The following is a 27,550-nucleotide window of genomic DNA, read 5'->3' on the forward strand; positions in this document are numbered from 1 at the left end:
TGTGTCAGCAGCAATGAGGCAAGCAGAGAGGCAAAAGAGAACTTCACCATCCGAATAAACGCATCCGAACAAGAGGGTACGTTTCCTCAACTAAAACACTTCTGCTATGCAGACCATTGCCTTTCCTCTCACTAATTACTGTGACCTTTGTCCCACAAGAAATAAGCTATTGCAAATATATTATTGTTGAACAAGATGGACACCAAGATTTATTTTGTTGCTCTTGATTGCAGATCAATCCAGCAAACTCTTAAAAATGGTTTCATGGCTGAAAATCGTCATTGCCTTTTTGATTGGGTACTCTTTTCAGCAGCCCTTTGCTCTTTGGCAAAGAAATGCCAAAGGTACACCAGATAATCTATAATTATCCCCTGGTTTTATTTGTGGATAATTATATTCATTTAAATAGTTTATTTGTTTGTTTTCTACCCAGAAAGAAACTGAGCTCTGTAAATCTGGATGAGACTCTGCAGATGGTGACTAGTCAAGAGGATCCTTTGGTATTTATATTTAAATTCATTTACTTTTTTTCAGTATTTCCCCCGATATTAAATGTTGTGTTATACAGTAGATGTGTGAATGTGGCTGTCATACATACGTTATTTGATTAATTGACCATGAATAGCAAAGAATGATACAGTTAGATTTAGCAGAAAAGATTCTGCACATTCAGGCCATTCCTAGTCATCTCGTGGCTAAGCAGCTTATGGTGAAGCATGAATGAAGCAACCATTGCCAGGCAACTCAAACAAGCACAACTTGTGTGCTCTGCCTCAACTCAATTAATTTCCCTACAGCATGAAGTACAACTTGTTAACACTTGCAGCCTTGCAAACTTGAGATATGGTAATCCTTTCAAAGTCAACACCCTGCCTGCTTTAATAGTCAGGTCCCCTTTTGTTCCTCTGCAGTGCAGTTGTATGTACAAACTGATGTAAAAAGACTGCACTGAATTTCCACTTACATGTAACTGTAAACTTACTATAATAAAAGTAGAAACACATGATGATGGATAACAGTGTTTCAAAATGTTTTAAAGAGTATAGAAACAACCAATACCCAAACATTACAAGATTTATGTAATGACTTCATGAAAATGGTTGGCAGTACTTTACATACCACAGTCTCCCAGTTTATTACTCACAGTTTTGGTGCTTGTAGCAGCTGCGGAATGAGTCATATCATTTCCATTGTACCTCACAGATAGATCCTTGTCAAGCACTGGAAGATGACCTGACCTACTACCAAGAGGCAGCTGAAGTAGGAGAAGATGTAACAGCAGAAAAGCAGCCCCTGATCTTGATGGTGGAGCAAAAGATGTGGAGTACGCCAGCATTAATTTCTCTGTGTTGAAAAGAAAGAGTCCCAGGGAGGCAACAAAGAAGCAAGAGACCACCGAGACAGAATACGCTGAAATTAAGAAGCAAGTAAAAGAGGACAGAGAAGACGACGACAGAGAGGAAGGTGAATTATTTGAGGAAAAAGAGGAGGAGGCGATGATAGTGGAGGATGAGGAGTCAAAACATTGTGTCTCAGAAGACGAGGACGTGGCGGTGTACTCCAACGTGAAGGATATAATGGGTGAGATTTAAAGACTGTTGGATTGTGGAGTAATGTTTCTTTGCTCTCATCAGATGTAACGGATTGAAGTAATGGACTCATGGATTGTTATTCTGGTGAATGAATGGCAGTCTTGTGAACTGTTTCTACCACAAGCTGTGATCTTCGAATGCTAAATTCAGTCTGTGAGAATCTGAAGTGAGAGAGAGACTTCACACTGTCTACATGTTAGGGGCTGTTCAAATCTATTCATTCAAATGAGGGTGGACTGAAAGTTGGACAGAATTTCCATTTTATCCAAATGTTATTTTGCTTCTATGTGTTCACTTTTCATAAACCTTCCAGATAAATGTTACCACATCCGTGAAAAGGCTTACAGTGCCAGTGGTGTGCAGGGGCAACCACCTCTGTCCTCTCTGCTCTGAGAGGTGATGTGTACTTTGTGGGGGAGTTTTTAAGCAGAACAAATAAGTATGTGCTCTTGTGGTGCGGTGGAGTGGTTATTTGTTGTGGGTAATAAATGTTGGCCCACCTCTTTGGTCCAGACTAAATATAGCAACAACTATTTGATGACATTTAAAAATATGGTTCCCATTCCAGAGGACTTTCCTCCTACTCCACTGTGAGGGTGACATTTGTGTTGATGTAATAACTTTGGTGATCCTGTAACTTTTTATCTTGCACCACAGATAAAAATTTGTTTTTCCAACAGTTTATGGCCAAATACTTCCAAGATTGTGAACATAGTAACATTTCACATGGTTAACATCAGTATGTTATTGTGAGCATGTTAGCAGGCTAATGTTAGCATTTTAGCTTGAAGCACAGCTGTAGTTTCCCTGAGAGGGTGGCTGTATGATTTGTCTTGCTTCAGTTTGCAGTCTGCAGCAAACAAATTCAAAGGATAGGTTGACACTTTTTTTAACTTCTCAGTGCAATTTTCACATGCACAAAAGTACAGTGTTAGAGATGGAGGACAACCACACATATTATGAGGCTTTGGCAGAACTGAGTAGAGACAAATCAAGTGTCTTGCAAAGTTAGTTTCTGTAGCACGAAACTCTCTCCTTGTGTTTCTATGGACATTGTTTTCTTGCTGATTAGCAGTTACCTAACTCAGACTGCTGAAGCCTATTATTATTGCAAACTGAACTTTGGGATGTATCTTTTGACACCATGACGACTGTAGAGTTTGTCCCTCATATCTTATAGTGGAAATGCATGACAATAGGATCCATACAGATACAGTATGAACGGAAGGAACAATTGCAATTTACCAGTTTTTATGTACGTTAAACAAGTGTGAATTTATGTTGGTATTCATCTGTATATTAAATAAAAAAGAATCGATAAATAACAAATTACAGATCAGTACACCGTGCTTGAGTTGTTTTAGCTTTTTAAGTTGTTTCAAACTGATTGGCCTGATTTGTTTCTACAGCTCTTTTGATTGTGTCTTGTTTAACATGTCATAGATTACTTCCCTTTTTTAATGTGTTGCAGGAATCAACCTGACTCATTACTCAGAGTGAGCAGTCTGGCACAGGTTGTTTTTTAACAGACAATACATGAGTTGTCACTTAAAACAAAACTTTTCTTACCTCTGGTTCATTGTGCAATGTTGACAGGTTCTGTAGTGAATGTTAAATATGTAATAATAGCCCAGTTCATAGCTAAAACACCTTTATGTGTGAACAGGAAGTTATTAGAGAGAATACATTAACGCTATATGAGACAATGTTTAAATGAAGAATCACTCAAGGGCCATTTCTGAGAATGCAACTTAAAGATGCACAAATCATAAAACCATATGGCGATAAGTACAGAGGTTCTTTTTAAGAGGCTGCATGTAACTGTACTTAAGAACTGTGATGAATACAAATACTTTCTTTATAAATCTGCACTTAATCAATGACAGCAGTTATCTTTCTCATGTATAAACTAGTGATTAAGCTAATGACTGTCTTTGACAATTGACCATTATTATTTAACTGGTACTGCAGATATTAACCTGTATTTCAGACCATTCACATTCATGCACATCCCACTATACCACTATGCATATAATGAATTATGCATTCATATTTAGGATACTTGGTAGACAGAATAGTTAGAATTTTATCAAAGTGACAAGATATTTTTAAACACATATACAGTCATGAAGATGATGATGCACATTTCCAACTTAAGACATTACATGATATTGTAGTTTAGAGTAACAACAACAAACAGCGTGTAGAGAAACTTCCTGGAAACTTGTAGTGCAAAAAGGGAAGAAGAAGAAAAAGAGAGGAAGAGTCAGTTTAGAACAGAGACACACAGCAGACATCACTGAGACACAATAGCACAGGAGAACAAGGGACAAAACACAGGTAAAACATAACATTTACCTTGTTTTCAAAATCTTTTAAAATGTAAATGAAAACTGTAGAAGTAATTCTTCCCTAATGTCATAAAATGCTTTTTAATTGTGCATGCAGTCTGAATGTCTGGGGTTTCGGGGATTGTAGGTATTTATTTCAGAGCTGTTTCTGAGCTGCTACAGATATTTTACTGTAGATAATGTAAGTATATTTAGCAGCTTTCTGGAACAAATATCACAAAACTCTTTGAAATTAAGCATTCCAGGAGACTTCAAAAACTTGACAAAGATTTTAGGAACATTTATTAATGTGACAACAGAGAAGGTGAACATGCAACATCCTGTATTTAAATATTTGCTGTCAGCCGTGAAGGAGTCAGTTTCATTAAATGAACACCCTGTATGATTGTTGCACTTGCTACATGAAATGTTTGCACTTCTGAAAGGTTAAATTTTGTCTTTTGGATAAAGAGACTGACTCTCTCAATCAGTGAATTAGGATGTTTGTGCTCATCTGGGCCCCTCTGCTGTTCTCTGTGACAGGTACAGTGCAATACTTTACTGAATCTTCTTAAAATAATGATATTTCTATCTTTTGAAGCTATAAGAAGTATGTCAATGTTAAAATATAACATTTAAATGTTTTACTTTCAAGCTCTACGTAAGTATTTATAATTATAAGTAATATATAAGCATTTTGATCCACAACATCTGTTTAGCATTGGGGGAGAAACTGGCTGAAACAATATGTGGTATTAGCCTTGCAAACATATACTAGTCTAATGATGCTGAAAATACGTTTTTTGTTATTGAACTTTTCAGCTGGATCCAACACCACCAATGACAAAAACTCTTCGACTACGACAAGTCCACATGTGACCGGTGAGTAACACACACTGTACAATATTCCCTCACATTCATTTTTTACCTTGTAAAATGCTTTTCCAGCTCAGTGTAGTTATTCTGAAACTCAATTGTGAATGTCCCACGTTTCATAAATTAGTGATGTGAAACTCTTGGGCTCTATCTTAGAAATAGTTTAGCTAGTCCTGAGGTTTTTAACTTGATGGAAAATACTTGCATGAGTGTTTTTATGCACACTGTTACAAACCTTGTGTGCAGATGGAGGTTTAGTCGCAAATTGCATTCATTATCAAATCTTCTTCTCTTCACTGTGACCAGCTGTTTGCTTCTATGTCTCAAATGTAATTTGAAGTGATCAGTTTTGCAAAAAGTCTCTTACATGTTGCGCTCGGATGGTGTCCAACTGGTTTACAACGTTTGTATATCTTATTGCTTGATGAATTTGCACAACTCTTTGTCCATTTCTCTAAAGGACTGTTGTTTATTTATCAGGTGCAGTGGGGGATGGGGGTGTGTGATTTTTTAAAATCTTAACCCTCCCCAAAGCTATACATTTTTTTCCTTGCTCCTCCCTGAGTGACTGGGGGAAAATGCATGACCCTCCAATTCGTTCTCACTCCCAAGTTGTCACATATGGATGCATAGGCAAGGTCCCTTGGCAGTGTCAGTTTGTAATGCACTGGGAAGCCCCTTGGCGTCATAGTTCAACGTACCGGGGGAAGCCATGTAGGATGAGAGTTATCACCAAAACAAACCGCTCATTTCTTAAGAAAAATCCAAATCCTCCTTACAAATAATCAAATCATAATACAAGCTGTGTGTGCACTTCAGCAGGATATGGGTGCATGACAGCCACCCCTTCTACAACACAAAACCAACATAAATAAAAATAAAATTAGAAACTATGATTTTTTAAAAATATATTTTTAGAATATAAATATGCCTTGAAGGCTCCCTTCACAGTGGAAGGTGTGGGTGTCAGAATGTGACGGGATCTGCCGGAGCATCTGGACGTAGTCTGGCTGGCATTGTGTTTGGATCTTAAGCCTAGTTCACACTACATGATTTTTAGCCCTATTTGCCGCTTGGTGAGCTTGGCGACCGTCGGGCTCGAGAGTAAATCAGCGTTGGGTCATCAAAACGGCTTCCTGACACATCGCCGACTAATGCCAGATATCTAGCATGCCAAATATCTGGAGGAGTCGGCTGACTCTATATTCACATCCAGCCAATGAGAGCAGGCAGCTACTTTTTCTCTGCAAAACACTTTTTGCTCACCTCCAGCTCTCTCTGTAGCTCAGACAATCCCTGGTACCTGCCTGTGCTAATCCATTATTTCACCCATAGGGGCCTATTATTTCTCTTTATAATTGCTATCTTTATAATAACAAACAGGTGGTGCAGTGGTTAGCACTGTCGTCTCACAGCAAGAAGGTGGGTTCAAACCCCGGTTACCCCTGCTTTTCTGTGTGGAGTTTGCATGTTCTCCCCGTGTCTGCGTGGTTTCTCTCTGGGTGCTCCGGCTTCCTCCCACCGTCCAAAGACATGCGGCCTAGATTGATTGGTGTCCCTTGTAGTGTACAATATATGTGCATTTGACTCATAACAGTTTAAAATGGCACAGAAGCAGCAGGACAGAGTGTCAGTGACCTCCTAAGGGGAGAGTAGTGATTGGTGGTTATGTAGGGACTTAAACCTTCTATAGAATTTGACCTCTTACGCCTTATTTTGTTACCTCAGAATAGTTCTGTACCCTTCTATGGGTTGGAGCTTTATTTTGCAGACTCAAACCCTTATATGGTGTCTAACAGATACATAAAAACATGTCCTATATAAGCTATGTTTGATGTACAGAAAGACTGAGTGGTCATCGGGCTGGGTCACTCTCCAAGCTGCTGCAGAACTTGTAATTGATGCTGACCTCCTTGATGTAATAAACGTTTATGATCAAGAACAGTGTCAAGCGGATTTCTTCTCAACACATCATCGCAGCATTTTTGTTTGGACACCACACCCTAAATTGTCCTTAGGCGTGAGTGGTTGTCTGTCTATGTGTGGCCCTGCACAACCCGGTCTCACTCCCAAGTCGTCACATATGGACGCTTTGTCAAGAGCCATAGTCGTCAGTTTGTGACGCACTAGCGATCCCTTTGACGTCATAGTTCGACGTATTGAGGGAAGCCCTGTTGTGTCAGTTTTTGATGGTAAAGGCAAGTATGATATTTAAGAGAAAAGACGAAGTAAGGAGGTGATTGGGGTGGATAGAGCGCCAGAACCTTGAAGCAGGAGAACAGGGTTTGTGTCCCGTGCGAAACAAAACATTAAATGTTTTTATTTAGGCGAGTGAGGTAAATTGACATTAACGTTAGTTAACTTAAGTCTTAATTGACATACATAGCTATTTTAACCCAAACCATGATGTTTTCCTAACCTTAACCAAGTAGTTTTGTTGCCTAAACCCAACCAAGTACTTTCTGTGCCTAAACCTAAACGAAACTGCAACGTTTCACGACTTTAATTATGCGCGTTTCAACATGGCAATGTATCGAAACGTTACGTTTTATCTTGAAAGTGTAACCGGATATTGCATATTTATTGTTGCTAAGCGTTGCTAACTTGACTGTGGATCCCTAAACGTCAATAATTGATGCAAAAGGGCTACCCAAGTCTTTAAAAAGAGACGACAAAGGGCCTTGACCATGCATCAGACATTTGATGAGTAGGGAGTGAGACTGTGTTGCCCTGCATTGAACTGGCGACCTGTCCAGGATGTACCCCGCATTTCGCCTAATGTCAGCTGGGATTGGCTCCAGCCCCCCGCAACCCTGTACGCAGGATAAGCGGTTGATGATGGATGGATAGTAACAAACAACCACTGTTTCTTGTGTCCACATCATTTCACGTGTGTTTCTTTGACAAAACATGGTTTGGAGTCGGGTGACACAGGCACTGTCAGCTCATGTAGTGTATGACCCCTTGTCAGCGATCAGTCACGTAGTGTGAATTCCACGGCTTCAAGACTCCCGTCACAAGACGGCAAGTTGTGTAGTGTAAACCGCACAGCCATCAGCCGACGCTGAAAATCGTGTAGTTTGCATTAGCCTTTAGGTAGGTGTAAACAAAATCCTTAGCCTATAAGGTGTAGCGGTTGCGTTGCGTACACACATTCACATTTGGTCCTTGGCTTAAACTCGCCGTTAAGGCTTATCTGGTCTCACAAGATAAAGATCAGTTCTCCATCACAGTCAGTCTTACAAGTTAAGCAACATCCTAAGATTGCCAAACAAATAAAATGCTTTGACCTTAAGCTGAAATTAAACTAGGAAAAGGTGTTAAAAAGTTTAAAGTGCACCGCTCAAATCTGCAGGGCCTCAGCAGAGGGTGCCCATGCTACACACAGGTCTCCATGGCAACAATTTCCATTACACTCCTAAAAATAGTCAAACATACATAATAAAATAAATAACAGTATTAGAAAAGATTTAAAAAATAAACAGATAAAAAATTAAAAAGATGATAAAAAACAGATGATAACAAATCTAAATCTATCTAATTTAATAACACAGAGACAGTAATGGCAAGTGGAATCATTAATTTTGCTACACTGGCATCCATACACAACATAACATTATAGCAGAACTGCGTCAAAAGTAAAAGCAATCTCTGTAGCGGTTAAGAAGGTGTGTAATTTATCTAGTAACAGAATAGTTTACACAGCAGTAGCTCTACTGCAACTCACCGGGGCTAACGGACAGGGGCATAGCACAAAATTGTGGACCCTGTTCTCTGTGCTCTCGCATCATTGGCAGTCCATTCAAGTATTTTTATGGGCCTTCTTCAGGTTAGGGCCCTGTATACTCAGTCCCCATCCGCCCCCAATCCATCGCCCTTGCAAACGGACACTATGTTTTTTATACAAAGAAAAGAATATCTTCATGCATTACATTCACTAAATTTACAAAACAAACGTTTATAAAGTTTCCCCTAACTGAACAACTTGCAAAGACATGACTTTTTAATGTAGTCTGCTAAGAGCATGCTAAACCAACAGGCGGCGATATAACCCTAACCCTACATGTCTGCCAATCAGATGCCTGAAAAAAATATATCTGGTAGGCTGCTGGCAATGGCACATGGGGAATCAACTATGTGGAATGTGAAGTGGAGGTATTCCTCAAGGTCAGGACCAAGTCCAGTGAGGTTTACGTAGGTGTGGGAGATAAATTACGTATTCATTAAGAAAAACAAAAAACTTTAATGCAATCATTTAAAAGTTATATGTCCCTCCCCTATTGCCAAAATAAAAACTCCCTCCTCATTTGCACATCCCCTTCCCCTCCTTATAAATAATGGTATATTTTCTCACAGAAAAAGAACTGAATATCAGCCTGCATGAACAAAATGAATTGCAAAAACACGCTACAACAGCCGTTCTTGTAATCCTTAATGTGACAGCAGTACATTCTGGACAGTATCTGTAGAGCAATACATCTGAACACCACCCTGAGGAAAAACATTAATATAACATTAAGGAAACAAAGGAAATTTATGGTTTTGTTCTTCATGATCGGGTATTATTATCACGGCTTTCTCAGTTGTCAGTGTAATTCATTTTAATTATTGATATAAAACATTTTATTGTTACATGTTGAGCACTAACCATCATAACAACTTACAGGTGGTTTTCAGCCTCAGCTTGGAGCTACAGTACATACTGAGAATCATAAGGACTTGTTTTGTCAGACAAATTCCAATAGTTGGTCTAAAATTTTGTCTTTAAGGTGTCACCGGAATGCCAACTGTTAAACAAGGCGATGCTTCAAATCTGACCTGCAGTGTTGACCGTTTCCATCCATTTAACATCACATGGACACTTGGCTCCAACAAAAACTTGCAAAAACAAAGCCCTCAGAATGACACTGGAAAAGCCACTCTTGTGGTCCATAATGTGACGGAAGAACATGGACAGTACGTCTGTACAGCAAAACACCAGGATACAACTCTGACTATATATGCTGAAGTAACTGTGAGATGTAAGTAGACTGTAGTTCCCATTTGAGAAAAAAATATGGTCCTGTCAGCTTACTGTATGTTTGGTGTCATGTTAAGGTTATTCTTGTGTGTTTGCAGTTCAGTTGAAAAACCGGACCGATGTGTGTGTCAGTGAGAAGTTTCCTTTACCCAACATCAAATGGCCAATGTTGAAGAATGACACTATTACTACCACTATGTCAGACCATACAGACTACAGTGTATCTGCAGAAGATTACAACTTCACCACTGTAGAGTGTATCAGTAGCACTGATTTGGGGAAAGCACAACAGAACCAGTCATCTAATGGGTCATATCTAGACAGTAAGTGTTGACCACTAAAATACCTCTCCGACTCTAGATCACTGATTTATATTTTCAATACCTACTTTTTAAAAGTGATTTTTTTTTTTTTTTTTACAAAAAGCAGCATATTTCCTAACTTTTTATTATTAATAAACAATTTTTTCCTATTGATTCCAGATCTACTCCAGAAATTGTCAACAATTGTTCAACAGCCACAAGTCATCATTGCGTTTTTGACTGGGATACTTCTTTCAGCAACCATCTGCTGTTTGGTCAGAAAATGCCACAGGTACGCTTTTAAGTTTCTTTTTTCTTTTTGACATCCATTTTTCTTAGTTTTTTTGGCATTTTGTTGTTTTATTCATGCAACGATAAAGCCCTGGTCATGAGGACCACACCAGTATTCAATGTCTATTCAAAAATACTTTATTAATTTTATCGCATATCATGAATACTTTAAATTAATGTATAACCAACCAACTATACCATTGACAATTTTTAATGTGTTTAATGTGTAGGTTATACATTAAAAATGATCTTGTAGAGACTAGAAATGTGCTTGTATTTGTATTTTTTTATAACATATATCCGGGCCAAAACTTTCTGTTCAATGCACAGCTCATTGTTTACAGTCTGATAAGCAATCTCGGAATTCATCAGCTATGCTCTGAAGACCACTTGAATGCGGATAAATTTTTGATGGGGATGGAAAACTGGAACAATCATAGAAATCCAGGAGCACATAGAAACCCCACACAGAAAGGCCAGTTGGCTTTACTGCTGAGTCTCTGTGTTACATTTAAATTATAAATAAAAACAATTGTTGCCTAGTATAAAGGAAGAACACATTCAAAAATCTAAAGATTAGCAGTCACGATTATCTGATTAAATGAAGGTGTGGTGTCCGAACAAATTATACACTACAAAGGTTATCAATTTTTGGCTGAAACATTTAATATTGGTCACTAATCCTTGCTTGTTAATTGTTGTTAGTAAACATTTGTTCCTGTTTAATTAATTTCCCCCCAGAACAAAACAGAAGAGCTCTGGAAATGTGGCTGAGACTCTGGAGATGGTGACTACCCAAGAAGATCCGCTGGTATTTATATTGACACAGCTGGTTATTACATATTAGTTAAATGTTAATTGAATAATTTTTTAGCTAAAATCTTGTGGTGATCCATAGTTTGTCATAAAAATCAGCTTGCAGAGACTTAAACACTGGCAGAGTTCTCTTAGCAATCTAAAAATAACTCAAATAAAAGCAGGTATGATTATTTTAACAAATTACCAACAATATTCAAGCTGATTTTTAAAATCCCATAGACCATTGAGTAGAAACTATCTGCAGCCTATAGATAATCAGGGAAAAAATTATTCAAATTCTTTTTTTGTTCAGCTGTAAAATGAAAAGAATAGTAATTTTTGTGTTTAGACATGGCTGAACATATTAAATGTCACTGATGGAGAGACTTCATGAATAATGTCCAGTTGTCTGGCTTGTATCAGCTGGCAAACGACAGATCATTTCTGCGTCTACCTGACAGATCAATGCTGGTGAAGCAGTGGAAAATGATGGGACCCATGACCAAGAGGCAGATGAAGGAGGAGCTGTGGCTGGGCAGTCAGCCCCTGGAGGTGACGTGGAGCCAAAAGAGGTGGAATACTCCAACATTGACTTCTTTGTGTTGAAAAGGAACAGTCCCTCAGATAAGACACAAGAGACCACAGAGACAGAGTATGCTGAAATTAAGAAAGGAGATAAAGAGGAAAGACAAGACAATGGCCGAGAGGGCGGTGAAATGTTTGAGGGCAATGAAGAGGAGAAGGTTATAATAGGGGAAGAAAAGGAGACAAAACAGTGTATGTCTGCAGACGAGGCGGAGGGAGTTGAGGATGTGCCAGTGTACTCCACTGTGAATGAAGTAATGGATGAGATTTGAGGACTGTGTAGCTTAGTGGAGCAACTTAATGATGCATGTCTTTCTTTTTGTGGTGAAATACAACACAGGTGATTAAAAACACATACAGTGAGACGGGCAATACGTTAAACATAGGATAGGGCATGAGTTTATAGAGTGCAGATATGTATGTTTGAATGTGACACGTGTGGTATTTTTTAGGAGATTATTTGGCCATGTTTTGGTTGTGCTTGTGTGTTCATGAGGCTGATGTAGATGTTGCGTGTATGAACAAAAAAAAATACATGAATAAAAGGTTGTGGAAGAAAAGAAAAATGTGTGTACATGTGTTGTCAGTACCTACGACAAAGTATCCATAAATTAAAAGAAGCAGATAGGTGTTAGGCAGATGTGTTACTAAAGGGGCCTGGGCAGAAAGGATGGCAGAGGGCATTGAGTTCCCAGGGTTAAGGTTCTCATCTTTTCTGATGTGATGGCTTCTTAACATGATGTGTAAATGACAATCCTGAGTGTATTTTTTACAACATCACTGTGCTCTTAGCCTGGCATTATCTGTTATCAAGACATGCCGACTCTTCCACATGTTGGGGATGATGTTCATTCAACTACCAGTCCATTCTAATCACAATATGAGGCGACACCTATTTCATGTTCAAAACAAATTTAATCCACACAATCACAGCTTCACATGACCGATCCCCCATTAAGCCATTTTATATATGCAATATTGCCAAAAGTTTAAGGACAACCCTCCGAATCATTTAATTCATATTAATTGTATACAATCACCTAGGCATGCAGACTGCTTCTACAAACATTTGTGAAAAAAATGGGTTGCTCTCAGGAGCTCTTAGAGTGTTTCCTTGTTTGTCTATTGTTTGTGCTATGTTTATGCATCCATGACACTGAACACTAAATAGTTCCTCATAGTAAGGCCAGTGCCTTGCATGGTCAATGATGCCATCAGTGAGTACTTTGGATGAATAAAGTGGATGAATATATATATATATACAGTATATATAATTTTTATTCTACTTTACTTTATCTACTTCCTGCCTTGGTGCCTCTCAGCAGTAGTATGTACGTATCCAGACCAGTAAAACACTGCAAGATTAAGTATAAACTATGAGCTTTCAGTGACAAGAAAGCCTTTGTTCAGTGTTCTATATACAGACTGAATTGCAGCTTATTAGCTAAGATAGTTATAGTCTAGTAGCGCAGCGTGAGAACGGGAAGTTATCAGAGACACTGAAAATACAGTGATGCTATATAAGGATATAAACAAGTGAATAATTGTAGTGACTTTGCTGAGAACAATACATACATATATAGCAGAATACACAAATGCAGCCATTCTTTCCATGGGGCTTAAGCTAAAATGGAGAAACATAATGAATGCAGATATTCTGCAGATATTTAGTGAGTTTATCAGTAACAGAAGTTTGTTTTTTTTCACATGTGAATATTCTATAGTCATTACTCAACTAGAACTGCAGATATTAGCCAGTAACATAGTACTATAGACCATTCACTGTCACTCATCATTCTTTGCACAGTATGTATTATACATTATACTGTACACGGGTGTTGTAAATAAACTATAATGGACCAACAAATATTCACAATTCAAACTCACTGAGTCATGTATGAGCATGAAGAAAAGATACTATTGGCTGGTTGTTTGTCAAGATGGTTGGAATATTTTGTGCAACAGCCACAAACTTCCCCTTTTTAAAAGCTTTGTAGCAGGTCACAGTCATGAAAATGGTACAACCCCACCCTATTAAAATGATTTCCTATTCCTTTATTATTTAGTGTTGAAAAAACAAATTCACAAAAGGATATGTGATGCATTATGTGAGACTGTGAGATTATTGCAACTGCATGATAATTGCAGCCTGATGAGAGAAGTAACAATACACTGCGTTAAATGCTTTTGCACAAAGAAGGAAGCGGTAGAACAGCGATGAGAGGAAGAGTCGGTTTAGATAAAAGTCACACAGTTGAGATCGCTGTGGAGAGAAGAGTGAAAGGGAACAAGAAAAACAGGTAACAACATTTACCATATTTTCTAACTGCATTTATAAATGAAACTGAAGCGCATGATTATGCCTCAACTAATTTTAATACATTTCTTTTTCAAATTACTGGCTTTGCTTGTGCAGTATGGCAGACTGTAGTTGGGAAAGTGTTTGACTAAAGGTGAACAGGGGCCCTGGGCAGAGCTGTTGTTGAGCTGTTGCCAGGGGCCCAAAATGCAGCCCCTGGGGAAAGTGGTAACCAAATGTATTCACATGAGTAAAGGTGAATTTTATAACATCCTGTATTAACATCTGCGCTGTCTGCTTTGAAGATGTTTCTGGTTCAGTTTGATCAACCAAAATTCCTCTATGTTAATTACACATTTTATATAAAGTGTTTGTGCTTCTGAGAGACAGGATTTTATACTGTGGAGGGAGAGACTGTCTCAGTCATCAAAGTAGGATGTTTGTTCTCATCTGGGCGACTCTGTTCTTCACTGTGTGGAACGACAATCCAGGTATAGTGTGTAAGTTTATTGAAACAGTGTTATAAAACCAAAATCAAATGCCTATATTTATTTTTTAAGATGCTAAATGTAAATGCTCCGCTTGTGTAGCGCCCGCCTTTCTGACCACACAAAGCACTTCTACACTACATCGTATTCAAGTACTCAAACAGAAACTAACATTCACTCACATTCTCACACACATACTTATTGCCCTTTGTAATATTTAACATAATTGATTACTATGTTAGTCCTACCTGCAGTGAACAATAACCTTCAAGTCTGCTTTTCTTTCTACTGTATATTTGCTCCCCTTTAGTTCTGAGTCAGCAGCCCACGTTGACAACCCCTCCAATGACAGGGGGACAGGAGACCAAACTGACCTGCACGGCTCCTGGTCTCTGCTCTGAATCTGATCTTAAAATCACCTGGATGTGGCGAGGAAGAGGAGAGCACAACTCTCATATCACAGGAAACATCACAGCCAATCAAGGAAAAAACTCAACTTTGACCTTTATCTCTTCAGCTGAACACCACGCTACAGAGGTCACCTGCAGGGTCAGCTGCACAAATGACATGGCAGAGCAGAACGTGACTCTGAATGTAACCTGTGAGTAAACATATTTTATGGTATTCTCTCACATTTAATTTTTACTTGGCAAAAGATGCGCTCCCAGCTAAGTGCTGGTGTTCTGAAACATCAGACTTCAACATAATTTGGATGCAGTAAATCATCTTGTGGGTAAAAGTGTTGATATTTTGAGGTTTATACAAAATTATGAGTTTCTTTGTACATTTTCTAAGATATTTTGTGCTTCCTGTTTTCTGTCCTGTGCCTTGATGGAGGCCCCAAAACCCTTAAGGAGCTAAGGACTCTTACAATTTGCACTGGTTGACCATCCATGTGTTTTGACATATTGTCTTTGTATCTGTTGTCATTTGGTCCCAGATGTTAAGAAACCTGAAATCACTGGAAATGCTACTCTAAAGGAGGGTGATACTCTGACTCTGACCTGCAGCGTTGAAAGCTTCTCTCCATCCCGTATCATCAACAAAACCCTGCTCAATGAAACCATAAAGGAAAAGAATTACAACGTAAAGGCTCCTCTCATCATCCACAACGTGACAGCAGAACATTCTGGACAATACATCTGTACAGCAGAATACCTGGGAAACTCTCTGGCAGAACACATTAATGTAACAGTGACGTGTAAGTACACTGTACAGTACTTAGACAGAAAGTGTGATTTTGTTTTCTTTGCTGTCATGTGCATGAAAAGTGATTTTTTTTTCAAGTCAGAGTAGATGTCACTGAATTCATACTGACTATCTTTCACAGCCATTGCCTTTAAATGTATAGTCTGTGTGGCCCTTTCCTGGTTTTTAATTTTATGACTTCTACACCACTCATAGAAGAATTTCTTTAAATTTCTCTTAGTCATTAAATTACAGTATAAAACTAATTTTGAGGTCTTACCAGAACCAACTTCCCTTTTTCAGGCCTTTGAAAATATTTCAAGGCTTCTGTGGGGCTTCAGACTGGAGCCTTGTGTTAAGAATTTTTTTTAAATTGCATTATCTGATAAATTTAAATATTTTGTCCAAATCTTGTCTCAAAGATGTCAAGAAACCTAAAATCACTGGGAATTCAGCTCTAAAGGAGGGTGATACTCTGAATCTGACCTGCAGCGTTGAAAGCTTCTCTCCATCCCGTATCACGTGGACTAAACTTGGCTCTAACGAAACCCTGCTCAATGAAACCATAAAGGAAAAGAATTACAACGAAAAGGCTCCTCTCATCATCCACAACGTGACAGCAGAACATTCTGGACAATACATCTGTACAGCAGAATACCTGGGAAACTCTCTGGCAGAACACATTATCATAACAGTGACGTGTAAGTACACTGTACAGTACTTAGACAGAAAGTGTGATTTTGTTTTCTTCGCTGTCATGTGCATGAAAAGTGATTTTTTTTTCAAGTCAGAGTAGATCTCACTGAATTCATACTGACTATCTTTCATAGCCATTGCATTTAAATGTATAGTCTGTGTGGCCCTTTCCTGGTTTTTAATTTTATGACTTCTACACCACTCATAGAAGAATTTCATTAAATTTGTCTTAGTCATTAAATTACAGCATAAAACTAATTTTGAGGTCTTACCAGAACCAACTTCCTTTTTCAGGTCTATTTTCAAGGCTTCTGTGGGGCTTCAGACTGGAGCCTTGTGTTAAGAATTTTTTTAAATTGCATTATCTGATAAATTTAAATATTTTGTCCAAATCTTGTCTCAAAGATGTCAAGAAACCTAAAATCACTGGGAATTCAGCTCTAAAGGAGGGTGATACTCTGAATCTGACCTGCAGCGTTGAAAGCTTCTCTCCATCCCGTATCACGTGGACTAAACTTGGCTCTAACGAAACCCTGCTCAATGAAACCATAAAGGAAAAGAATTACAACAAAAAGGCTCCTCTCATCATCCACAACGTGACAGCAGAACATTCTGGACAATACATCTGTACAGCAGAATACCTGGAAAACTCTCTGGCAGAACACATGAACGTAACAGTGACGTGTAAGTACACTGTACAGTACTTAGACAGAAAGTGTGATTTTGTTTTCTTTGCTGTCAGTGCTTGAAAAGTGATTTTTTTTTCAAGTCAGAGTAGATGTCACTGAATTCATACTGACTATCTTTCACAGCCATTGCATTTAAATGTATAGTCTGTGTGGCCCTTTCCTGGTTTTTAATTTTATGACTTCTACACCACTCATAGAAGAATTTCATTAAATTTGTCTTAGTCATTAAATTACAGCATAAAACTAATTTTGAGGTCTTACCAGAACCAACTTCCCTTTTTCAGGCCTTTGAAAATATTTCAAGGCTTCTGTGGGGCTTCAGATTGGAGCCTTGTGTTAAGAATTTTTTTAAATTGCATTATCTGATAAATTTAAATATTTTGTCCAAACCTTGTCTCAAAGATGTCAAGAAACCTAAAATCACTGGGAATTCAGCTCTAAAGGAGGGTGATACTCTGAATCTGACCTGCAGCATTGAAAGCTTCTCTCCATCCCGTATCATGTGGACTAAACTTGGCTCTAACGAAACCCTGCTCAATGAAACCATAAAGGAAAAGAATTACAACGAAAAGGCTCCTCTCATCATCCACAACGTGACAGCAGAACATTCTGGACAATACATCTGTACAGCAGAATACCTGGGAAACTCTCTGGCAGAACACATTAATGTAACAGTGATGTGTAAGTACACTGTACAGTACTTAGAAAGTGTGTTTTTGTTTTCTTTGCTGTCAAGTGGTTGAAGAAGTGAACATTTTTTTAATTCAGAGTAGTGCTCCCTGAATACATGTGACTATCTTTCACAGCCATTGCATTTGAATGTATAGTATGTGTGGCCCTTACCTGTAATATTAAGACTTCTACTTCTCCCATAGAAGAACATCATTTAATTTATCTGTCATTAAATTACAGTGTAAAACTAATTCTGAGATCTTGCCAGAAACAACTTCCCTTTTCAGGCTTATTTAAATATTTTCAAGGCTTCTGTGGGGCTTCAGACTGGAGCCTTGTCTTAAGAATTTTTAAAAAAAATTGCATTATCTGATCAATTTAAATATTTTGTCCAAACCTTGTCTCAAAGATGTCAAGAAACCTGAAATCACTGGGAATTCAGCTCTAAAGGAGGGTGATACTCTGAATCTGACCTGCAGCGTTGAAAGCTTCTCTCCATCCCGTATCACGTGGACTAAACTTGGCTCTAACGAAAACCTGCTCAATGAAACCATAAAGGAAAAGAATTACAACGAACAGGCTCCTCTCATCATCCACAACGTGACAGCAGAACATTCTGGACAATACATCTGTACAGCAGGATACCTGGGAAACTCTCTGGCAGAACACATTAATGTAACAGTGATGTGTAAGTACACTGTACACGGTAGTGCACTATGTGTATAAAACTAATTCTGAGATCTTGCCAGAAACAACTTCCCTTTTCAGGCTTATTTAAATATTTTCAAGGAAGAATTTTTTTTTGTAACTGCATTATCTGATCAATTTAAATATGTTGTCCCAACCTTGTCTCAAAGATGTCAAGAAACCTGAAATCACTGGGAATTCAGCTCCAAAGGAGGGTGATACTCTAAATCTGACCTGCGATGTTGACAGTGTCCCTCCATCTGTTATCATGTGGTCTAAACTCGGCTTAAACAACAACCTGACTGGACTTGTCCAGCAGGGTGCTGGAATGGCCATACTTGTCATCCCTAACATGACAGCAGAATATTCTGGACAGTACCTCTGTACAGCAACACATCAGACCAAAATCCTGAAGGAAGGAGTAAACATATCAGTGATATGTAAGTATGCAGTACTGTTTTTACACAGAAATGTGCAGTTGAACTCTTAATTATGAGGTAGATGATACTTGAACATTTATGAATTTAGAGCCAAGAACAACCTTTTTAAAATCTCCCTAAATGCATGCTTAAAACCTTCACACCCCTGGTTTTTATACCGTTTTTCCATTACCACTACCAGCTCAACCCGCCTCGACTCGGTTTTGGTCCTCCGTTTTCCATTGCAGATAGTTACCACAGATAGTACCCCTCAATGTAGCTGGTCATCATAGCAACACCACACACACAACTGCCGCAACAGTAATGTTCAATGCGACACACACATCAGCAACCCATGCACAGCTGTCTCTTGATTTAAGTTAACCCTCTACTGCACACTATTTGATGGTACATGAAAAAAAATATAACACATAATTTCTTGGTTCATTTTGGGACATTATAATGATAATGATTTTCTTTTGGACCTTCCCACCCCAAAATATTAAAATAGATATATACATTTATATCTCCTTGTATAATTTAATTACTGCCAGCATTTATTTATTTACTTAATTTTTTTGTGCATTTAATCGGATGCTTATATATTTATTGAGCATTTATTTATTTCTGTATTTATTTCTGAATGTGTCAGGATCAGTCCTCCATAAAGACTATGCTCAGACACCAAAATAAAATCATAAATCTCTTTTAAAAATGGCAAGAAATCATTTCGCAAAAAGGAAACAACACTTGAAACACATTGATCAATTGGATATGACACAGGTTATTGTTATTGTTATTTATGTAATGACATTTCACTCTCTGTAAAACTTAACAAAACAGTTATTTATTACATTGGGTGTTCCTGTGTGAGGTAGCCTACTGTCCAAGCGGACATCCTGGTTAGGGATAGGGTTGGGTATCATTTTACTTTTATCGATTCCAAATCTGATTCCCATTCTACTTATTGATTTCGATTCTTACTGAATCTTTGTTCTGGTTCCAACCCTTTCACCACAGATCTTGTCAGCGTTCTGTGACCTATATCCATTTTCTCCTTGCTCCTCTTCCCCTTCATGGCTAAAGTGAGAGTCTACTGTGTACTAGAGGGGGGGAAAATATATTGGAATCATTTGTAGACATCATTCATTTCCCTTCAGTATAAATAGTGAATATCAGCTCACCTGTTTTGTAGCTGGGTGTGAGACGTTGAGTTTTTTGACGTACTGCATAACAAATGACGTGAAATTAGGTCCAGTTAGCAGGTCCTGGCAGATAATTGACACTTTTTTAAACAATAAAACACTCACTTCATTTCAGTCGGGAGCATCACTTAAACATGCAGAAAGTTATAGAAAATAATAAAATGCACGTTTCTTATCGAATCCACAGTTCTTGGAAATGGTTCATGCCCAACCCTAGTTAGGGGTCATCTGCAACTCCAACAAAATGACTTTCACAGATCGCATCCTGATTCACCCCTTCTTGGGTCCCTGTCAGCTAAGTGACGTTGAGTGAAGCGAGCTATGTGCTCTTGCTCTTTCTTAGACTGGGCATTGTCAAGGAGTTCTCCATGCGGTCGTTGGGAGAGGCCATCCGCGTCCAAGTTTAGCTTACCCGCCTGATAGTATTATATATAAATGATAAAGTTTAAAGGACTAGTTAGACAAGGCCACAAGCCATCTGTAACCGGTGGCATCTAACTTTGTAGAGATAAGAATGTATGTTAAAAGATTACTGTCTGTGACAACAGTAAATTGATTCCCATAAAGATAGTGGTCACAGACCATTTGAGGGTGAGAAACTCCAGTTTATGGGCCGGATAGCGAGACTCGCTTTGTGACAGCCGTTGACTAGCGAAAGCTATGGCCCCAAGCCTGCCTTCCTGTTCTTGGTATAGCGCTGCTCCATGACCAGTAGTACTGGCGTCCATGTACAGGATATAAGGCTACTTGGGATCTGCAAAACCGAGAACAGGGGCTGTGGTAAGCTTCTCAACGACGGTCTCAAATGCTCTCTGGCAATCACATCTGTCAATGTCCATTGACCCTCAAAGGGTTGTCTGGGGTCATGATATTGATCTGTTCTTGCCTTGTATTTTGAATTTTTGCAGAGTGGTGGATATCCGTGAGTTAGATCATTGAGTGGCCTTTTATATGATGCTTCACCTTGTCTGTACATCCAAAATCCAAATTGTGGTGAGCAAAGACTTCTGGCATTTCATTCAGCTTGTTGGTGATACGCTCCGCTTCCACTCCTGTGGTATTGGAGAATCGCTACAGCTCAAGTCTGAGTTTGTTTCTATATCAGCTGCATTGGTCACATTGTGTTGTGATAGAATGCTGTGAAAAGTTTCAAGCTCAGCGATGACACAGGTAGGTGAGATTGTGACATCCTGTTTCGATTCATTTTTAATTACCACAGGCAATGTAACAGGCAACTTTTCACACAAAGGCCACCAGGCAACGATGACTGGGTGGGGTGTTCTATGATGACCCATTTGTCTGCAGAGGGGTCATGAATGTTGGCTGATCCCTCCAGAATGATGGTGTGGCCTGCAGGAATGACAGCTGGGGTCTTCCCAAGCATTTTGACTAAACCTACGTTGCCATCTTTGTTCTGCTTTTTTTCTTAGTTCAAGTGTGTTTAGTACTACCCTTTAACCGTAATGACCTGGTCAGTGGTTTGGGGTCTTAATGTCTGAGTATATTGCATATATGACATCAAGTGTGTTTGTTCTTATCAACACGGGTGACTGGCTACTTCAATGTCAACTTCAAGAAAGTCTTTGGGGAATGTAACAGCCATCTCTATGTAATCTAGATAAGGGACAGATTGTCCGGCCGCACCTTCAACCTCTAAAAGATCATTAAGTGGTTTGATGTCTTGACCTGATAAGTTCTGTTTGTAAAATTACTCTGGAACCGTAGTCACCTGAGAACCAGTATCTGTGTCTAGTTTAACTGTTCGGCTGCAGCTGTAGGGTTTGATCAAGCGGGCAAGCTACTAGGGCTCAAGTGCTTGACCACATCAGCCGAGACCACTGAAGGTCTGATGTGGTAGGATCAGTCATGACAAGTTCTACACTGGATTGCCAGGAATCATAGTCAGGTTCATGAGCAGGTCTGGGGACCTGTCATGAGAATGCACAGTGAGGAATGCATCTGTAGTGCACTGTCTTCCCTTTTCACAATATGCTCCACTACAACTCTCTGAACTTCTGGTGGGCTGAGATCATGTGAAGTAAGTGCAGTAATGTTCTGGAGTCCAACACTTGGAACTACAGGTGGTGTTTGTCAACATCTGATGAGGCAGCTTTAATAGGAAGGTTAACTTTGGGAAGCTGTTCCAGGGTTTCTACAACATCTGATTCAGATTCTTCAAGAGCTTTTTTTCAGATGTAGGTGACACAAGATCAGCGATAGACTTGCTTATTTGGGACATCATGTCTTTGAGAACCTCGGCATAATCCCTCCCACTCAACTTAGCAAGCCCTTAAAGTTGGCAAGATAGGACTGAGTGGTGGTATTTCTCATTGTCTGTGTGTACATGCTAGCAAAAGACTAAACGGTAGGTAACACCACCATCATCAGCTGCGTGAATGTAAGGCAGTAGCGGCTTTAAGTTTTCCACCAAAACTCCTGAGTTGTACTCTATGATTAGGCTCTGGAAAAACTCTGAGGAACGGTTATGATTCTGATAATGGAACCGTACTGTTTTAGGAAATCTACAATTTCTTCATCTTTTTCATCTCCAGCTATTCCACTGACCATTACAGAGTTTGGAACTTTGATGTTGTGTTTCTGGACTATATCCATTTTCTTTTGTAGTCAGTGTTCAATGCAAATCAGTTATCTGCTCCTGGCTAGCTCGCCACTTTTATGTAGCCCACGGATCCTAACCCTACTAATGATTACAGACAGTAAATTATTTGTTAAAAAATATTACAGCCAAACTGGACCAGAATCAGAATTTTCTAGACTCGCCAAGGAGCAGAATGTTGCTTGCAATATTCAGTGACCACACAAGACAGTGAGTTATGAACTGGTACCTTGTATTGTTTTTAAACAATTGACCAAAAATAATATAACCATTAATATACAGTTCACTTTAACGAAACACCTCAGTTTCTCTCCCTTAACGAATTATTTCCTTTGGCATCTTTCTGTAAGGTAGAAATCACTGAGCTTGTATATTACCTCGATTTTTCAGCTGGGCTAAAATCACTGATCTTTTTTCAAGTATTTCTCTTATTTCTTACTGGGTGCACCCTATTATAAATAACTCAAATTAAATCTAAATCCTCAATATTCACTTCCGGTGAAGGACCTTATTAAACAACACCTGTTTCAAAATTATCACTTCACATCTCACATCAACTTCATAATCATTCGCTTTTCACTGTATGAGCAATAGTCAAACTACAATAACCAGGACATCATAGTACATCATATAAACCAAATTAATTCTCAGTTCTGCAGACACCAAGGATGCACTTCCAAAGGGATGAGGAAGGTAATTGTCCATTCAAAGTCCAAAATAAAAAAATACAGTCAGAGTGGAAGTGTGGGGTTGCGCAAGTGGTGCTGAAGGTTGAGTGTAAAAGTGGTGCTGGTTTTTTGCAGTTTATGCTGATTATCCTACCGCTGTGGCAGGACAGGGGTAAGATCAGCAGTACTTAGCTCAGATTTCCTCAATTCAGGGATCTTCAATCCAGGGATCTCAAGGTCTCATTTGGGTTGGCTTGCCATCAACTTTAACTCAGCTCAAAGAAAAAAACCTGGCCTGCAGCCAGAGTAGTTCTTTACTCAATAGCCTTCTTAAATGCATTTCTCAAGTATTCATTCCTTTAACTTTAACAAATATATACATATAAGGCAAATAGCAAAATTAACATTTTTTTAAATACCTCTTGCGTCAAATTAATTACTGAATAAAATAGACCCAAACTTCTATTTTGAACACTGGTCATACATTTTTAAATATAAAGAACAATGTTCAAATGCAACAGATTCACCATGAACAATGAAATAAAATGTCTGACAAAACATAACTTATGTAGCTTCAGTATTAAACAGTAGCTTTACCTGCCAGAAAAACACTGAGCATTTAAACACTCACATTTTTATATTCCCTCAACTGAGTTGTCAAACTGATAAACTTTAGTTGAAGACTACAACAGTAGGCTAATTGCACTGTTCATCACTCAGTGCTAATTTTGTTAACTGTAGGCCCATGGACTTGAACTCGCTAGCTTAGCCTAGCACCTCCTGACGCAGCATTTAATTTCTTTTTTTACCGTGACTCACCAATTCAGGGATTTCTCTCTTCGGCAGGTTTCAGTGAACAGGGTCTCACACACACACACACATCTACAGTCTTAAAAAAAAGTACACACTGTTATCACTCTTATTTGACAACTTATTGTGATTTTACTATTTTATCTGAGCTATGTTTTTACCGTTCAGAAACAGGTCCTCTCCCCACAGTGTCACCCAGCATCTGACTGGCATCTGCCTAGCCTGCTATGTTGCTGTAAACCTGCGCTCTCATTGGCTAAGACACTTCTGTGTTGTTAACCCTTTGTGACCTGGGTTACATCATCACGTCATTTTAAATAAGATTTCTTAACCAAATAATCTTGCCTTCTTCTCACACCACCTGCTCCTGTGACCAAGTGTCAGAAAAGGAAGTTCCGCCTTCAAATGATGCTTCATAGTGACTCCCACACCTTATTGGACTGTTTGTTGATAGTTTTTTGACCATTCTAATTGGTTGAAATAATTTAAAGAAACAAGTGCTGGATATGGAGCTTAAGAAAACTTGAAACGCTGTGCTGTAGAGGGTTAAAACATTTCAACATTACTCAGAATGTAAAGACAGATAAGCTGTATGAAAACCTGACAGCTGTTTCTTCTGCCATTGTTGCTGTAGCGGTCTCTGTGACCATGGGAGCAGAAAACTTTCAAGCACATTTTTGTTCGGCCATCACTTTTTGTAAAACTGTAAATATTTGAAATCTACACAGTTGATTCCTCACCTCAAAATCTCTCAGAAGTGGATTTAGTGATGAAATAACGTATGAAAACTGTAAAATATAAAACTTTCTGTTGCTGGCTCTGTCTGGGGCAATTATGATGCAGTGAATAGGGATAATTCTCTCTGACCAGTCAGCAGTCTGCTGTGTTTTCACGTCACATTTTAGTATCATCTCAGAACGCTTGGTGCCTGGTAGCAGATGCAAGTACTTTTATACAATGGAAAACCAAAAAAAGGTGAGTACAGTCGAGGCGAGGTGAGGCGAGCTGGTACCATGCAGTGGAAAAGGTGTTGTAATGTACAGTTAAGTCTGAAAGAGCTAATATTTTAAATATATGCGGGGCGATGTCTTGGTGGGTGCATTTTTCATTTTATGACTTCTACACCAAAATAAGGATTTAATTCATGGTTCAAGGTTATTTTTATAGTCCCATTAGGGGAAATTTGTTATGAAGAAAGGGGTTACATAATGACAGAATACAAAAGGGCAACATCGTCAACATTAGCAATAAACCCCATAACTGAATTCTAGTTATTCTATTTAATTTAATTATTCATTTGTATATTACAGATGTTTTAAGATCTTTCTTTATACTCCACCCAGAAGATACATTTTTCTGGTCATCTGTCTTAGTCTTGGTCTTTCAACCTCAGACTGAAGCGGTGTGTTCTGAATATTAGACATTGCAGCATCTGATAAATTCAACTTATTTGTTCAAAATGTTGCTTTGAAGATCTGAAAAATTATATAAAATTATTATGTTTATTATTATAAACATTTCCCTTTGTTTCTCCATATAAAGGAAATTTGTTTTCAAATTCTACCTTTTCCTCTGTCAGTGTATTCTTTATTTGATCTGTGATTCTGCTTTTTTTGCAGTGTATCCAAAGATCCTAAACAGCTCACGATGCATAAATCAGTCTGAGGGTCTGACTTGCATGTGTATCAGTCAGGGGGTTCCCGTTCCCACCATCAAATGGCCGCTGTTGGAGAACCACACCGAGTACACTCACATTATCACTGTGTCAAACCACACAGTCAACAGCACAGTCACCCTAACTGTAAAAGACTACAGTAACACTGTTGTTGAGTGTGTCAGCCACAATAGAAATGGAGAAGTAAAAGAGAACCTCATCATAAAAAACATCGAACAAAAAGAAGAAGGTAACTGCTCACCCTTTAAATGTTCTTTTCTCGAATCTTCTGTATTTTGACAACCCTTAATCAAACTTTACAGGTTATCCATAAAAATTAAGAATCAGCAGTGGCTCAGCGTTGATTTTCTTTTCTTCATTCCAGGTCAACCCATGAAATTGATAAGATTTATGACACGGCTGGAAATAATCATTGCATTTTTGATTGGCGTTCTTATTTCTGGCGTCATTTGTTGTTTGACAAGAAAATGCCACAGGTACACTATAAAGTCTTATTCATGTCTTGTTAATCTGAATTCCAGGATTTATTCATGATTAACTGGAGAATGCAGGCCTAACCTATAATTAACAAATACCTGCTTTCTATTGGTCTATTAATGTTTGTTAATCTATTAATCTCCTCAGACAAAAAAAGAAGACCTGTGGAAATGTGGCTGAGACTCTGCTGATGGTGACAAGTCACAAGGATTCTCTGGTACTTATATTTATAAAGCTGGTCTTATTATATATTAGTTAAAAGCCCTAACGTGCAGGATTTAACTGCAACACCTAGTGGTAGTGTTGAAAAGACACTATGGTAATCAGCAGTGCAGGAGTTTTCAGTTTGCCATTTGAGGTGATTCAGGCATCAAATCAGGATTGTCAATTGTTGGTGTTGTAACAGCTGATGAATTACTCTCACCATGTTGTACCGGACAGACAGATGCTGGTCATGCAGTGGAAGATTATCAGGCCATCTACCAAGAGGCAGCTGAAGTAGAAGGAGGAGCTGTGGCGGCAGAGAAATCAGACACGGACTACTCCAACATTAATTTCTCCCTGATTAAAAGAAAGATTGCGGCAAAGGCAGGGACAACACGTGGGACCACAGAGACAGAGTATGCTGAAATTAAAAAAGAAAAAACAGAGGCGAGACAAGATGGAGAGGACAAAGAGGAAGAGGATATGATAGGTGAGGATAAGGAGAGAAAACATTGTGTACCGGATGAGCAGGAAGGGGAGGATGTGGCACTGTATTCCAGTGTGAAGGATATAATCAAATTTGAGCACAGTGTTGTTTAGTTATTTGAGGATATTTGAGAAGTTATTTCTGAAATTTGTTCTGATTTGATGGATGATTGCTGTTATGTGTAATTGTTCTGTGTGTAGTTTCTGCAATGGAACTGTGATTATCAAAAGCCAACCTGCAGTAATGCTCAAATGATTGTTTAACAACCATAATGTAGTAGTTATTTGGTTAATCATCTCTGTTGCAGCACAGGAGGTTGGTTGTATTAGTATAGAATGTTAGTCTGTGTGAATAATTTATTATTATTTTACTCTATGTGTTATTGTTATTTAAGAAATAACTATGAAACCGGAAAGCTGAAATCACATTAAATAAATTGAGAATGTATTTGGATGTTTCATTGCCATTAAGGCAA

The 27,550-nt window shown here is 38.6% G+C and overlaps 2 protein-coding genes and 2 long non-coding RNA genes across 10 annotated transcripts in view; 3 read left to right on the top strand and 1 right to left on the bottom strand.

Moving 5' to 3' along the window:
• The first annotated feature begins 295 nt into the window (after positions 1–295).
• On the top strand, positions 296–1,996 carry LOC119897207. Its single transcript, XR_005443371.1, has 3 exons — positions 296–344; positions 434–500; positions 1,204–1,996. It is a non-coding gene; the product is annotated as an uncharacterized LOC119897207 (long non-coding RNA).
• A 1,876-nt stretch (positions 1,997–3,872) lies between these two features.
• On the top strand, positions 3,873–12,338 carry LOC119897205. 3 transcript variants are annotated; one of them, XM_038710798.1, is made up of 8 exons: positions 3,873–3,932; positions 4,396–4,465; positions 4,745–4,804; positions 9,568–9,819; positions 9,917–10,141; positions 10,301–10,412; positions 11,153–11,222; positions 11,671–12,338. In XM_038710798.1, exons 2-8 carry the CDS (start codon positions 4,423–4,425, stop codon positions 12,064–12,066), a joined length of 1,158 nt encoding a protein of 385 aa, XP_038566726.1. In that variant the 5' UTR covers positions 3,873–3,932; positions 4,396–4,422; the 3' UTR covers positions 12,067–12,338. The 3 variants fall into 3 exon arrangements, with proteins under 3 accessions (XP_038566726.1, XP_038566727.1, XP_038566725.1); XM_038710799.1 differs by having other exon boundaries at positions 3,877–3,932; positions 4,414–4,465; XM_038710797.1 differs by having other exon boundaries at positions 3,888–3,932; positions 4,369–4,465.
• A 1,544-nt stretch (positions 12,339–13,882) lies between these two features.
• The window catches only part of LOC119897203 (basement membrane-specific heparan sulfate proteoglycan core protein-like), a 22,393-nt gene continuing 8,725 nt past the window's right edge, over positions 13,883–27,550 (top strand). The window contains exons 1-13 of one of the 5 annotated variants that reach the window (XM_038710793.1): positions 13,884–14,094; positions 14,484–14,584; positions 14,892–15,182; positions 15,522–15,782; positions 16,192–16,470; positions 16,871–17,149; positions 17,557–17,835; positions 18,236–18,514; positions 18,684–18,953; positions 25,852–26,136; positions 26,272–26,383; positions 26,532–26,601; positions 26,826–27,522. In XM_038710793.1, the coding sequence (XP_038566721.1) occupies positions 13,976–14,094; positions 14,484–14,584; positions 14,892–15,182; positions 15,522–15,782; positions 16,192–16,470; positions 16,871–17,149; positions 17,557–17,835; positions 18,236–18,514; positions 18,684–18,953; positions 25,852–26,136; positions 26,272–26,383; positions 26,532–26,601; positions 26,826–27,188 (2,988 nt within the window). In that variant the 5' untranslated portion in view covers positions 13,884–13,975 and the 3' untranslated portion in view covers positions 27,189–27,522. The other 4 variants (XM_038710794.1, XM_038710795.1, XM_038710796.1 and 1 more) reach the window with 4 other exon arrangements.
• On the bottom strand, positions 19,701–24,298 carry LOC119897209. The gene is made up of 3 exons (XR_005443373.1): positions 24,242–24,298; positions 20,117–20,158; positions 19,701–20,035 (listed from the first exon to the last, which is right to left on the bottom strand). It is a non-coding gene; the product is annotated as an uncharacterized LOC119897209 (long non-coding RNA).

Source organism: Micropterus salmoides, unplaced genomic scaffold (assembly GCF_014851395.1).
Source record: "Micropterus salmoides isolate LMB-PRFRI ecotype aquatic unplaced genomic scaffold, ASM1485139v1 Ms_hic_scaffold_11, whole genome shotgun sequence".
Taxonomy (NCBI): Eukaryota; Metazoa; Chordata; class Actinopteri; order Centrarchiformes; family Centrarchidae; genus Micropterus; species Micropterus salmoides.